This window comes from Lampris incognitus, chromosome 2, assembly GCF_029633865.1.
Source record: "Lampris incognitus isolate fLamInc1 chromosome 2, fLamInc1.hap2, whole genome shotgun sequence".
Classification (NCBI taxonomy): domain Eukaryota; kingdom Metazoa; phylum Chordata; class Actinopteri; order Lampriformes; family Lampridae; genus Lampris; species Lampris incognitus.
Window position 1 is genome coordinate 94,944,245 of NC_079212.1, and position 15,046 is coordinate 94,959,290.

Genomic DNA, 15,046 nt, shown 5'->3' on the forward strand with positions numbered 1-15,046 from the left:
ATATCGCTCAATGTCACTTGAACAACACTGAGGAGCAGCTATTATGAACTGCATATATACTGTACGTACAACTTGGCTCAGTTAAACATTGTTCTCCACAGGAAGTCCTACTTCATCCAAAGAACAATGGCTCCCCCCACCCCCACCCACCCACCCACCTCCTGGCTCTTTTGACTTAAGGTTAAATACCAGGATGTTTTTTTCCCCCTCTCAATTCAAAGCAAGGTGAACATGCTTGAGACTTTTCTGTTACTTACAACCAGTACCTTATAGCCTCCATCTGTGGTCCATGGTTTACGTTTCACTATGTCGCCACTGATTCAGTTCAGCAAAAGAGTCGAGGGGACGACTCATCCCCGCGGAATTCTGTATGATTTCACAAATGATCCGTCCCTTCCGAAGTATTCCGGGAGTGAAAACTGCCGGCAGAAACACGGCTTCAGGGTTGCGAGTGAGCAGGGCGACGCATGCGTTTGGGTTTCACTTACAGAGACGGCAATTAGCACTCCTCTTTGTTGGAGGAGCATTTCCTCCTCCTCCTCCTCCTCCTCCTCCTCCTCCTCCTCCTCCTCCTCCATGTTTTCATACTTAATTTGCTCAATCCAACAACAACAACAAAATGTTTTCTCTGTGCGGCGGTAGGGGCCGTAAGGTGTCCATCAGGTGTTTATCGGGCGGTGGTTTCTACTTTTTAAGTGCTGCTAGTATTTTTTTCTCCGTCATATTGCAATTTGTGTTTTCTTCTCTTCGACTGTTGAAATCCCAAATGCCACTGAAGGCGCGGTATTTCTAACTTCGCTGCGCCCCGAACGGCATTTTGTGTCTTTCTGAAACTTGCTGCAAGGTCCTAACTGCTGTGAATGAGGGAAAAGAAAGCGGACGGTGCTACACAGACTTATCTGTACCCACACGATGTGTTTAGACATAAAAAAAACAAAAAAAAAACATGGAGTAAGACAAGGTTGGGTACCCAGGGCGGGAAAAATTTTAAAATCGAGGATTTCGTCATAATTAAATTTTCTTGGAGGAATCGTTCGGCACACGACTAATGAGCTTAATTCCTCTGTAATGTGACTAAATTCATTCCCCTCAAAGCGGCCGAAGTCCTCGCTGCTGAAACCGCTTGTTTGCTTTTAGCTGTGTGGGCCTTAAACGTCTGCATGGGGATTTGAGTTGTTGTTGTTTTTATTATTTCTGCGGTTTGTGTTTTCGCCCTCAGGCACGGCTCCCTCGATGCCACATCTTTGGCGCTGATCTTGGCAGTTCTCATGTTCCCACGTTACTTGTACAGTTCTGGGGATGTTGAACCACATCAGCCCCTTTCTGAGTGGAGGAAAAAAAACCCTCTCTCTCTCTCTCCGTCTCTGTCTCTCTCTCTCTCGCTATTGTGGTCCATTTACCCCTCTCTGCTTTCTCCTGCTCTACACAATGACCTCTGGCCTCGGGTTCCCAGGGTGGCTTGCAGAAGAATAGCTGGCAGCCGACCATGCTCCCGGACTGTAAAGACGCCGATTTGGCAGTCAGAATATAAACATGATTCCCACGCGTCCTGGAAATTTATAGACCAGTTTCGCAGTCATGGAAAACACCTGGAATATGATAAAAACCGGTCAAACGTCCTGGAAAAAACAAATGAGCTCATGGAAAACGGTTAAGTTGGTTTACAAAGTCATATTTTTACCCGCTTAGATGGCATTTTTTTTCAGTGTAATTCTGAGCCGGGATGGTGGAATACTTTCAGCTGCCGAGATTGTATCAGCACATGAAGTTTGGGGGATATATTCAGTGACCAGCTGAAAGTTACACTGTGCACTTGTAGGCTGTTGTGGCGTCCACTTATACGCCACTTGATACTGACTAATATGGGTTTCCATGACGGCATGGTGGTGCAATGGTTAGCGCGGAAGGTCCTGGGTTCGAGCCCCGGGGAAGTACAACCTTGGGGGTCGTCCCGGGTCGTCCTCTGTGTGGAGTTTGCATGTTCTCCCTGTGTCTGCGTGGGTTTCCTCCGGGGGCTCCGGTTTCCTCCCACAGCACAAAGACTTGGAGGTCGGTTGAATCGGCGGTACTAAATTGTCTCTAGGTGTTAAGTTGTGTGTGTGTGTGTGTGTGTGTGTGTGTGTGTGTGTGTGTGTGTGTGTGTCGGCTGGCTCGCCAGCAGTCTGTCCAGGGTGTCTCCCCGCCTGCTGCCCAATGACTGCTGGGGTAGGCTCCAGCATCCCTGAGAGCAGGATAAGCGGCCAAGTTAGTGGATGGATGGATGATTTTCCACGAGCGATGGCTGACATGTCTCAAAGCCAAAGTCCTGGAAAAAGTCCTTGAAAAGTCCTTCAAAATGGTTTCTTAAAAAGAGCGGGAACCCTGATTAAGAAGTAAATGTAAGGTGTTATTTTTTATCTATTTGGTAATTTTTTTTCTAGCCAACCACCCCGCCCCCCGAGCTGTCCCGATCGCTGCTCCACCCCTTCTGCCGATCCGGGGAGGGCTGCAGACTACCACATGCCTCCTCCGATACATGTGGAGTCGCCAGCCGCTTCTTTTCCCCCGACAGTGAGGAGTTTCGCCAGGGGGACGTAGCGCGCTGGAGAATCATGCTATCCCCCCCCCCCCGAACAGGCGCCTTGACCGACCAGAGGAGGCGCTAGTGTGGCGACCAAGACACATACCCACATCCGGCTTCCCACCCACAGACATGGCCAATTGTGTCTGTAGGGACACCCAAACAATCCGGAGGTAACACGGGGATTCGAACCGGCGATCCCCGTGTTGGTAGGCAACGGAATAGACTGCTACGCCACCCGGACGCCCCAGGTGTTATTTTTTAATCATGCGCCGATGTGGTTTTTGCATACCAAAGCATCGTCGTCAACCATCTAACCCGGGAGCTGAGGAACCTGCCCTCCCAGCTGACTGCTGCCACTGTGCTGCAGATGAGATGCTCGGCAGACAGCAGCTGCTGCCTTGGGTTTGCACATTTTCCCTCATAGGAATTTTGTAAATAGAACGTGCTCTTCATGCACTTACCAAGGCCCGCATACAACATCTCTCACCTCAACTTCATTAACAGTTTTTTTTTAAGTAGATAAAATTAGTGGTTTGCTACTTGCACTCTTAATAACAGGCCTTTTCTTTGTGACCGCTTTTGTGAAAAATTAAGTTGCTGGCCTGAATGAAAGGACTGCACATTACTGATAATTTTCCCAGTGATGATTGGAACTGCTGTGCAAACTGTAAACACAGGGCTCAACCGGTGTGGCTGGAATGGGCGTTAATGGGATTTCTTCTGTTTTAGTGCAAAGTCTTATTAGCCTCAAGAAACCGGGTTCATAATGAACCTCTTAGCAATTTGAAATTGCGTCCCAAGCAAGTAAGTACTCGGTGAATCGGAGTCCAGCACACATAGGCCACTGCAGATCTGTGAAAGTCCTTCCTGTATTGTTTAATTAGAAATATTTTACTTTGAGCGGTCTTTGGCCCGATGTAGGCACCGCGTCGGCTACTGTTTGGATTCGATCAGTTTGGATACTGATTTTTGTCTCGTTTCATCCTGGTGTCTTATGGTTATTTCCGAGGAAGGAACCTACCCATCCGTCCGTCCGTCTGTCCATCCATCCATCCATTATCTGAACCGCTTATCCTGCTCTCAGGGTCGCGGGGATGCTGGAGCTTATCCCAGCAGTCATTGGGCGGCAGGTGGGGAGACACCCTGGACAGTCCACCAGTCCATCACACAGGGCTCACCTACACACACACACACACACATAGGGACAATTTAGTATGGCTGATTCACCTGACCTACATGTCTTTGTGCTGTGGGAGGAAACTGGAGCCCCCAGAGGAAACCCACGCAGACACGGGGAGAACATGAAAACTCCACACTGAGGATGACCCGGGACGACCCCCAAGGTTGGCCTACCCCGGGGCTCGAACCCAGGGCCTTCTTGCTGTGAGGCGACCGCGCTAACTACTACGCCACCGTGCCGTAAAGAAAGAAACCAAAATGTTTAAAACACAAAAGCTAATATCTCAATATATTGTATTTTGGGTTCAGGACGTGGATCATCTCCTGCGCTATTACACTCAAATTACTATACCTTCATACTATTGTTTGTTTTTTTGTCTTTTTTTTCTTTCTCTCAAAACACCAACATTACAGAATTTTACTCTTAATGTTACTACCATGAAATACACTAACTTTATATGCAGGCAGTTTGAATAGCAGGCTATAAATACATATCCTGTACATAGCAGGATATCAGTTATGCAGTTTGTTTACCTAAAAGGAGACTGAACAATTTTGAAGAAATGCAACCTCTTCCCAACAAATGTTGTCGCCACTTGTAATATTCATTCACTTTCCATGATCATTTGCCCCCTTATCACCATGGAGGGTTCCTATCAGGGTCTCTGTGGGGACGAGCTGCAGGGGGGGGGTCATACTGCTCCGTGAACTCATATCTAAGAGAACTATTGAATATAAATGTCATTTTCTATGTTGCCACACAAAAGATGGATGTCTGTGGTCATCTGGCCCTAGGGCGCTAACAGTACCCGTGCTAGCTGAGGCCATGTGATGATGACTGGGAGAGACGATGCAAACCATCCTTCCGGGTTTAAGTCATGCTGTGGTACATGCGTCAACATACTGGAGGTGCCTCATGACAGACAGGAAGTCATCTTACTGTAAATGATGGCAGTTTTGTGTGTCAGTGGTTCCCGTTGTGAAGCTAGGTTGCAGTGCAGGGTTTGCACTGGATCCGCTGTGTTGTAGAGAGTCCACATGCGGCGATGACCCACGACAGAACAAGGGATGAAGACGTTAGGGCAGGAGGTCCTGGAGATTGACTTAACACTTCTTATTTTGAATTTTTCTCCCTTTTTCTCACCAATTGTACCCGGCCAATTAACCCCACTCCTCCGAGCCGTCCCGGTCGCTGCTCCACCACCTCTGTCGATCCGGGGAGGGCTGCAGACTACCACATGCCTCCTCCCATACATGTGGAGTTGCCAGCCGCTTCTTTTCACCTGGCAGTGAGGAGTTTCGCCAGTGGGACTTAGCGCGTGGAGCACGCTATTCCCCTCCAGTTCCCCCTCCCGCCTGAACAGGCACCCCGGCCGACCAGAGGAGGCGCTGGTGCAGCGACCAGGACACATACCCACATCTGGCTTCTCACCTGCAGGCACGGCCAATTATGTCTGTGGGGACGCCTGACCGAGCCGGAGGTAACACGGGGATTCGAACCGGCGAGCCCCGTGTTGGTAGGCAATGGAATAGACCGTCACGCCACCCGGATGCCCGACTAACACATTTTATTTGACTTTTTTTTTACTGTCCAATGCATTTCAGTGGTTTGCGGACATGACTGAAACTACCCTTTCAGGATTCGATAGGCAGCTTAAAAACTCATATTTCCAAACGAATACTTGATTATTGGAAACCAGGTCTCCATATCCACAGCCAGCGTTCCTCATAGGCTGAATATGTAATTGCGTAGGGCCTCGCACATCCTCTTAATTTATTTTTAATCTTGGAAAAACAAAGAAGTGAATGTTTCAGTTTTTTACTGAATACATGAATACTGCAAATCTGCCTGCGGCCTCCGTTCGTCTAGCTCCGGCCCTGTCGATACACAACCCGAGCAGGGACCGCTTCTTCTTCTTCTTTTTTTGGTTTTCAGCTGAGCTCTGTGAGTTCTGCACCTCCTCACAGACATGAAAAAAAAAATTCAACTTTTGCTGAATCACACTTCTTCTCAACGTGCTTGTGGTTTCAGATGAAAGAGAAGACACGACCAGGCTGGACGTGAAGGTCAGGTCCACTTTGTCAGAGCGGGGAGGAAAAAAGAAGACAAGCGAGGGAAAATGAATTGGTTTGTGTTGAGCACCGCTCTTCCGAGCGGTCCTGGTCGCTGCTCCACCCCCTCTGCCGATCCAGGGAGGGCTGCAGACTACCACACGCCTCCTCCCGATACCTGTGGGGTCGCCAGCCGCTTCTTTTCACCTGACAGTGAGGCGTTTCGCCAGGGGGATGTAGGCGTGGGAGGATCACGCGATTCCCCCCAGCACCCCCCCCAAACAGGCGCCCTGATCAACCAGCGGAGGTGCTAGTTCAGCGACCGGGACACACCCGCATCCGGTTTCCCACCCGCAGACACGGCCAATTGTGTCTGTGGGGACGCCCGACCAAGCCGGAGGTAACACGGGGATTCGAACCTGCGATCCCCATGTTGGTAGGCAACGGGATAGACCGCCACGCCACCCGGGTGCCCGACTAGTATTTCTGGTTGTGAGACTTGTATAGCAAGCAGCGAGCAGCTGCTTTCACACAGAGGTCATCTGCGGTTTCCGGTGGAGACACGACCTCGTCCTGTGCAGGAACAGCCGGCGCGAGGTTTCCAAGGCCGTGTTGTACCAAAGAGACGCAAGCGGCTCGTGGGAGGGAGAGCGGGACTTGCAGGGAGTCGACCACCGAGTTGTTGATTTTTAAAACCCGGAAGGAAGAGGGGGGGGGGGGACAACTGCACGGGGGAGCGTGGTTCAGGCACCACGCAGCAAGGCAGCCCCATCAATTCCAATCCGAGCGGGGGACGTGAACATGCTGCCTTCGCCGTCTGCAGTGCACTCCCTGCTCTTGTTATAATAACGGGGGTTTACATCTCAGTTTTCCCCCCCCCCTAATAAAGAGTGTAAATTAAAGTCGCCTCTGCGGCTGCCGTTGGTGTCGGTGGCCGTTTCGCAGACTCTGGGCGACGGCTTGTCACGTTGTCGCGCGTGACGCTGTGGTCCTCTAAATAGCATCGCCTAATGGAGGAGGCGATGATTCAGCAGCTGCCCGTGGGGCACTGGAACACAGGAAATGGGTTCCTTGTGCCTGGATGTGGTGAAGCCGTTTGCCTGTGATGTCGTCTCCCACACGCTATTTTCAGTCGTCCTGGCTGTTTCACTACTGACGTTCATCCAGCCGGCGTGGCGAGATGTCTGTAGCGTGAAACTGTCCTCTCTCTCTCTCTCTCTCTCTCTCTCTCTCTTTCCACCACACCACGTAAAGGAGCGACGAGTCTACCTCGTGTTTATTTTCGAGATTTGATGTTAATAATGTTATTTTTCTGGAGTGGAGCAGCACTCCCTGTTCCCGCGTCCCCCCCCCCCCCCCCAGAGCCGGCGGTGTGTTGTGTGCTCTGCGGCACCGGAGATGTTGTGGCTTTAATCCCGTGCCTGCGGGGGGACGGCTGACACGGATGAGTGTAAACTGTTGACACGCCGCTGTCTCCTTTGCTCTCTGATCAAAGACGGAGCGAGCGACTCCCTCCTGTTCCACCAACCTGCCTTCAAATACGCCGCCTGTCTCCGTCGCAGCGACCCCCCCCCCCCTCCCCGCTCGCGAGTCTTCCTCCACTCGTGGCGATGCTCTCTCAATTTTTTGGGACTCGCCACAGTGGAGCGGGGCTCGCCTCCGTGTAGGTGATGCCGTGTGAGATACAAGTGCGGGGAGCGGTGCTTAATGTCACCGGGCTCCGAAACTTTCGGAACAGCCTCCCCCCCCCCGTTCCGCCCACTCTGCTGAGTCCGCGGTTCGTTTTTAAGCAGCAGCTGCTGAAAACGCCTTTCTCTAGGTTCGCCTTTTTATACATACGGCACGGTGGCGCAGTGGTTAGCGCGCTCGCCTCCCAGCATGAAGGTCCTGGGTTCGAGCCCCGGGGTAGTCCAACCTTGGGGGGGGGGTCATCCCGGGTCGTCCTCTGTGTGGAGTTTCCATGTTCTCCCCGTGTCTGCGTGGGTTTCTTCCGGGTGCTCTGGTTTCCTCCCACAGTCCAAAGACATGTAGGTTAGGTGACTCGGCCGTACTAAATTGTCCCTAGTTGTGAGTGTGTGTGCATGCTTGTATACTATCCTATTTGTGAAGCACTTTGTGAGTGTGTGTGTAAGTGTGTGCTATATAACTAAAATTATTATGATGATTATGATTCTGACCACAAAGTGCCACCGTGGGTGCAAGGAGGCATGCGACTTGATGCCGGGCTTAGGCTAATTAATCTCCATATAGTGATGCAACTATTGGTAAGAGCTGAGCCAGTGGTTGTAGGTGTGTGTGTGTGGTGGTGGTGGTGGTGGGGGGGGGTTTAGCTGTGTTTGTCGGGACCATTTTGAGTCTTTAACCATAGGACTGAGGATATTTTGACCAGTCCTCACTTCTTCAAGAGTCTGTTTTCGGGTCAGAACTTGGATTTTAGGGCTGATCTTAAAATTAGGATCAGGTTTAAGTGTAGGATAAGTGTAGGTTAAGGGCCCAGACTCACCAAACCGACTAGCGGCGACAAAGGCCGACTGTTGGGTCGCCTCACGTTGCCCGCTGTCTGGGCCAAAAAGTACCACTTGGACACACCGCAAAGACCACAGCCGACGGCCAACTAGCATGTACGTTCTGCACTGATTGGCTAAGCTGAACAGCCAATCGGAGCGATCTCTCTCACCGACGGGCTCCGCCGATTCAAGACGCTGAATCGGCCGAAAAGCTGCCGGCAGGGGTCCGACTAGTGCCGATGGTGCGGGACACACCGCAAAAACTAGGGTCACAGACGCTCACCGCCGAGGGCCGACTGGCGAGGTGGCGTGTCAGGGCCCTAAGGGTTAAGTTTATGCATGTAGTTGTGATGGTTAAGGTTTGGGTCCAGGGAACGAACGGATATAGTCAATGGGGGAGCTCACGCTCACATGTATAGAATGGAAACGTGTGTGTGTGTGTGTGTGTGTGTGAGAGAGAGAGACAGAGAGAGAGAGAGAGAGACAAAGTAAGGCGTAGTGTTAGTATATAGGTTTGCACATGTTCATACTGCTGGATGGGTGTGATCACCGAGCCCAGCACAAGTCTTAGAGGAGCTGTGGAACAATAGAGGAATCCCCCTGGGACCTCCGAAGCCAAACCTCGGCCCACACGAGACTGCGGAGAGGTGGGGACGGTGCTCATGGTTACAGTGTCATGATGCTCTAGGTAGAGGGAAGATGTGGGTCAATGCGTGGCTGTTTATAATCAGCAGTCAGGTCTTGGCTTAAAAGTGGATTATAAAAGTCTGCATCCTGGATTCATCCTGTATAACTTTAACAGGGTCATCACATGGCGATTAAAAATGCTGTTTCTATATTAGAGTGGTGACATTGAGCGAATGATCCCTTCCTTTGTAGCATGTTGAAACCCCTTATTTGGGGCGTCTGGGTGGCGTGGTGGTCTATTCCATGGCCTACCAACACTGGGATCGCCGGTTCGAATCCCCGCGGTTACCTCCGGCTTGGTCGGGTGTCTCTACAGACACAATTGGCCGTGTCTGCGGGAGGGAAGCCGGATGTGAGTATGTGTCCTGGTCGCTGCACTGGCGCCTCCTCTGGTCGGTCGGGGGCGCCTGTTCAGGGGGGAGGGGGAACTGGGGGGGAATAGCGTGATCCTCTCACGCACTATGTCCCCCTGGTGAAACTCCTCACTGTCAGGTGAAAAGAAGCGGCTGGCGACTCCACATGTATCGGAGGAGGCATGTGGTAGTCTGCAGCCCTCCCCGGATCGGCAGAGTGGGGGGAGCAGCAACCGGGACAGCTCGGAGGAGTGGGGTAATTGGCCGGATACAACTGGGAAGAAAAAGGGAGCAAAATCCCCCTCAACCCCCCCCCCCAACAACCCCTTGATTGAACTTTCCTTTTATCTCCCCAGTCAGATATCACTAGAGCTGTGGGTTTAATTGGGGTTTAGCTGTGTTGTGGATCCCATACTGCTGCTTTTCGGTGTTGTTGGGAGTTTTGATGATACAGTTTAGTTTGTCTGTATCTTGCAGGAGACAAAATAATTCTGTGGGAAGAAAAATGGGCGAGATCATAACAAAATCAGGCTGTAGCTCAGAGGAGCAGCGGTGGAAGTTGAAGTTATCTTTCTTACCCCCCCCCCCCACCACCACACACACACACACACACACTGAGCGCTGGTGAAGCCTGATTATATAGCTCGGCTGCAGCGTGGATGCCAGAACTCTACAGCTCGTAGGAACTTGGCTATTGCCTCGATTTTTAAAATACATAGGATTTTTCGGCCCTGTGTGATGGCCTGGTGGGCCTGTCCAGGGTGTCCCCCCCGCCTGCCAAGCAGTGACTGCTGGGATAGGCTCCAGCATCCCCGCGACCCTGAGAGCAGGATAAGCGGTTTGGATAATGGATGGATGGATGGATGGATTTTGTTTGAAAGCAAAAAAGAGAGATTGACTTTAAATCGGTTGCTTTTACATAAATGCAACACCGTTATATTTAAGGACAGACCGTGCAAGTAATGCACGCTAATGGTGCGACTGGGAAAGCGGACAGGAAACACGTCCTGCGGCAGGTCATTTGATTCGAGATGCTGGCTGGCGAACAGTGATTTTCCTTCCATTTAAAATCGGTAGGACATTAATTTCCGATTAGGCGTATATTTTTCTGCCACAACCGCGCTCGGCTCGCCCAGTCCTCCTTTGTGTCCGCCTGGCAGCAGCATCCCAAGCTAGCAAACATATTTCCACGTTTTGAATGCCATCTGAGGTAGTGGTTGCTAAAAAAACGAAGAAGCATGAAACACTCTCTGGATTTTGTTCTGCTAGTATATCCTCTTGACACTGGCTTCAACTAGACCTTTGCTTCTGCGGTGGCGTATGTTTCGTAGAGTATGCCGGGAACTGCTGTCGGGACCATGTGTAGGCCTTTCCTGCCCGCAGCTTCCTCTGTGAGCCTGATTTTTTTTTTCTTCCCCACAATGTTTGATTACTTTGGAGTCATTGGCCCCCCAAATGAGTGATCTAGAGATCTTTTGGGTGGAGGTCATGGGTCACATCGTCCATCCATCCATTATCCAAATGACTAGGACACATACCAACATCTGGCTTCCCACTTGCAGATACGGCCAATCGTGTCTGTAGGGACGCCCGACCAAGCTGGAGGCAACAAGGGGATTCGAACCACCTTCCCCTTGTTGGTAGGCAACGGAATAGACCACTACACTACCCGAACACCAAAACTGGTGATCTGACTTGGGGTTTCAAAACCATCCCTGAACTGAAGAGGGGGCTAAGAGTACATCTGTCGCTATCTTACAATGCTGTGCGGCTATTCCCCAGTAGTCAGTGACTAACACACGAGGCCATCGTGAGTCTAATTAACGGACACGTTAATTTGCATATGAGACCCCTGTTAGACCGCCGGTTTCGGTCGTTACGCCACCGTGTTGTTTATGAGGGTGGGGATTCCTGCGGGTCGCTTACATTAGCGATGACACATTCCTCTCTCAATAGACGTTGGTCCAGATGAACCGAGTCACCTTATCTGGAACAGACCAGAATGTTTCCGAAATTTGCCGGTTCATTTTTTTGGCACATGTGGGCTTCCTGGTCTTTATCTTTTGACAACTGAGGAGAACAAAAAAGCCATAGCCAAAGTAAAAGCCAAAGTAAAGGGGAACCGGGCATATTTGATAACGATGCCTGAAGGCAGTGACCTTTGCGGAGTAATGAAAATCTCCACATTTGGTAGGAACACGAAAGAGGCAAAGTTTCTGCCTGCTTTGAGGGGAATTATGAGGGGGGGCCCTCATACACGGCTGATAGGCAAGTATATAATGTTTAAGCAGACAGAGTAGACGGCGAGAGTGAAGGCTTGGCTAGGTCGGCTCATCTTATCCAGTTTGGTGTTCCTTTTGGCAGGCTCGCCATGGCGTGCGTTGTCGCCAATAATAGCTTTTTGTTGATATGAAAAGAAAAAAACCCCATTAATTATTAATGACTTGCGGGGTTGGAAAGGTCCGCTCTCCTTTGTTGAGGAGGCACCGCTGGGAACTAACTGTCTTCGACGGGTCTTTTGAATCCCCCCGGGGAGGTCTTCTGCAGCCTCTGCTCAACATGCTGACTACAGCACAGTCATGACTTTCCCCCTGTGCGTTTGTTACCCGCTTCCAAACGGTCATGTCCAGATTATGAATGAGCGTTCTTCAAAGCTGAGCTCGCTCGCTCCCTCAGAAAGCAACCGTGGGCACCCTCGCATTATGCTTCTGCTGTGTGCGCTTATCATAAGAAAGACTGTTTGTGCGTCTACGGGCCGCCTCCATACCACTCTCTCTCTCAAAAAAAAAAAAGTTTGTTCAGAGAAGCGGCCGCTGTAGGAGATGATTGATGGGGGAGAGCGGGGGAGCAGGAAGTGTTGAAGGGCTCGTAGAAGAGGTTCCTTCTGTTCTGCGCAGACCCCTGATGGGGACGATCATTACTTCCCATTAAGTCACTGTGTCAAACGATGGCACCAGGGTGGAGAGTGAGGGAGTCGCAGTCGGGGGGGCTGTTACTGTTTTACACTGATTTGGTCGGGGGGGGCTTAGCGAATTAAGTGAGGCGGCGTTTGGCAGGTCGGCCTGGTGATTGGACAGGCTCATGACCACGGGGTCGGATGTACTCATCAGTGCTCATCCATGACTTGGTGTGCTTGTGTCCCTATGCTCCAGGGGGCTGGGGTCGGGTGAGGTGGGGGTGACGATGGTGCTGGCTGAAAGTAAAGTAATTACTTTTACTCGGGGGGGGGGGCAGCATTTGACGCGTTTTCCCTGGACTATTTCCATTTAATTGAGTTGTTTTTTTTTTTCCTTACCTATTCTAAATTCATCCATCCATCCTAACCACTTATCCCAGCAGTCGACGGGCGGCAGACGGGGAGACACCCTGGACCTAATTCCTCAGCAAATAGCCATTTTTCTCCACAATATTTCACGTGACCTATTATGTTTATTCCGTGCCGGGTGAAAAGATGTTTGAGGTCTGCCTGTATTTTTTTATGGCTGTAAAAAATGTGCTCGCTCATCTTTTGGGATCAGGGGAACACAGACGAGCTTGATTTAGAATTAAAAAAAATGGACCAGCATTTTAACATTGAATTTACTTATTTAAGGAAATCAGAGAATGTTGTTTTATTTTCTGTAGAGGAATGTTTTACATCCATATTGAGGGTCATGGGATACGGGGTGAGCTACATTACACAGGCTAGTGAGTGTAATGCCCCCTGGGCCAAACTGTGATCGAGGGCCACACAAATGAATTTGACTTGACTCGGCTAACCGTCGAGAATGTTAATACACATTTGCTTATCCGTCTCAAAGGCACACATACTGTCAGTGGTAGATGTGCTCGAATCTGTCTCAAAAGTCTACATAGTGTGATAAGAGATATTTTGTTAAAGTAATAGCTCTTTCTGAATTTCCCTGTTCAAACCCCATGCCAGATTTGTTTTTCTCAGCTAAATACGTTTTTTTGATTTTCTCTTAAAAGTTTCTAAATGGCTTTTTTTTTTGATTCCTCCCCCCCCTCTTTTCTCCCCAATTGTATCCGGCCAATTACCCCACTCTTCCGAGCCGTCCCGGTCGCCCCTCCATCCCCTCTGCCGATCCGGGGGGGGGGGCTGCGGACTACCACATGCCTCCTCCGATACATGTGGAGTCGCCAGCCGCTTCTTTTCACCTGACAGTGAGGAGTTTCACCAGGGGGACATAGCGTGTGGGAGGATCACGCTATTCCCCCCAGTTACCCCAGAACAGGCTCCCTGACCGACCAGAGGAGGTGCTAGTGCGGCGACTGGGACACATAACCACATCTGACTTCCCACCCGCAGACCTGGCCAATCGTGTCTGTAGGGGCGCCCGACCAAGCCGGAGGTAACACGGGGATTCGAACTGGCGGTTACTGTGTTGGTAGGCCACGGCATAGACCGCTATGCCACCCGGACGCCTCTAAATGGCTTTGACTTGTGAATGGAAACAATGCTGTTGTGTCAGATCGCACACATTGTTTTAACTAATCGGACTCTCTTCTGAGCGAAACTCAAACCCTGTCTCACTGTGGACCCTCTGACCTTTGTTTTTACCTCCCGCAGTTGTACTGGGTGGCCAGCTGTACTATGGCCGGGTGCAAGATGAAGCCAGTCCCGGCCTGACGAGGGAGAGGAGGGCGTCGGGTGGCTCCTACTGGGCCTATTCAGGTGAGTCTTCATTTACGGTCTTGGCGGTGGTGGTGTGTGGGGTTTCGCAGAATGCACATCTGACCTTTTCCCCCACTTTATTTCTCTTTCCCATCCCGTTTGTGCCTTTCTCCACTGACCTAGTTGTTCTCCTCTCCTCTCTCCTCTCCGTTTCCTTTTTCCCCGTGTCCGCTCTCTAGCCACTGACTCCCTTCATCTCATCTCTGTTGACAGTGCTTTCAATAGGTGTGTTAACATGCATCTTTTATGCGCTCCCGGGTCACATGACCGTATAAGGGGTTCTCCTGCACACGTATGAATTGCAATGAATTTTAAAGGCGGGTAAGCAGACGCTGTTGTGAGCCGGTGACTCTTCTGTACCATGGTTTTTATATTCATATACGAAGGGGTGAGGCCTTGAGAGTTCAGTTTACCTGCTGCGATGGGTTTTGAGGTCGTTGTTTTTGACATCGGTGTTATTGGGTCCGCAGCCGCTTCCAAACGGAAACACGTCAGTGACTCGTGGAACGGTATGAGGCAGCGCTCTGGAGACCGTATCGTTTTGCTTATTGTAATTCCTTTTCCATTATTGATCGTTTGCATGCTAATCCCAGAGAGGCCGCTTCGGAGAATCCGGTATCGTCTCCCACCCTCCATTTCTTAGCGGTCTGTGATAACTCGTATGAACTGGGGTGGGGGTGGGGGGGCACTCAGCTCCGCGGCCTTTAAAAAAAGATTAAGATGTAGACATTAATTAGCAATGTGCACTTTTATGTTTATAAATATTCTGGGTGTACACTTTCTGTAGTGTGCTGGCGGTGAAATGGGAGTCAGCCAATCATAGTTTATTAGATTTTCAGTCCTGGCTGTTATTGCCGCCAGTCATCGGGGGCAGTGGCTAAGTTCCGGGTATTAGTAGTGTGAAAAATTAATGTAGTCATGTTTTCTGGACTGAGTTGTGGGTTGACCGCATTGATATTTTATACGGACTGTCTGGCCTGGCTGTCTCCTTTTCGAGAGCGACCTCGAAAAGGCGTACCTGTCCGAGAAG

At 50.5% G+C, this 15,046-nt stretch overlaps 1 protein-coding gene across 2 annotated transcripts in view; it reads left to right on the plus strand.

The window, feature by feature from the left end:
- The window catches only part of LOC130107012 (receptor-type tyrosine-protein phosphatase gamma-like), a 162,102-nt gene that overhangs the window by 18,949 nt on the left and 128,107 nt on the right, over positions 1-15,046 (plus strand). For both annotated transcript variants that reach the window (XM_056273397.1, XM_056273398.1), the window contains exon 2: positions 13,912-14,016. In XM_056273397.1, the coding sequence (XP_056129372.1) occupies positions 13,912-14,016 (105 nt within the window). The remainder of the gene's footprint in view (positions 1-13,911; positions 14,017-15,046) is intronic.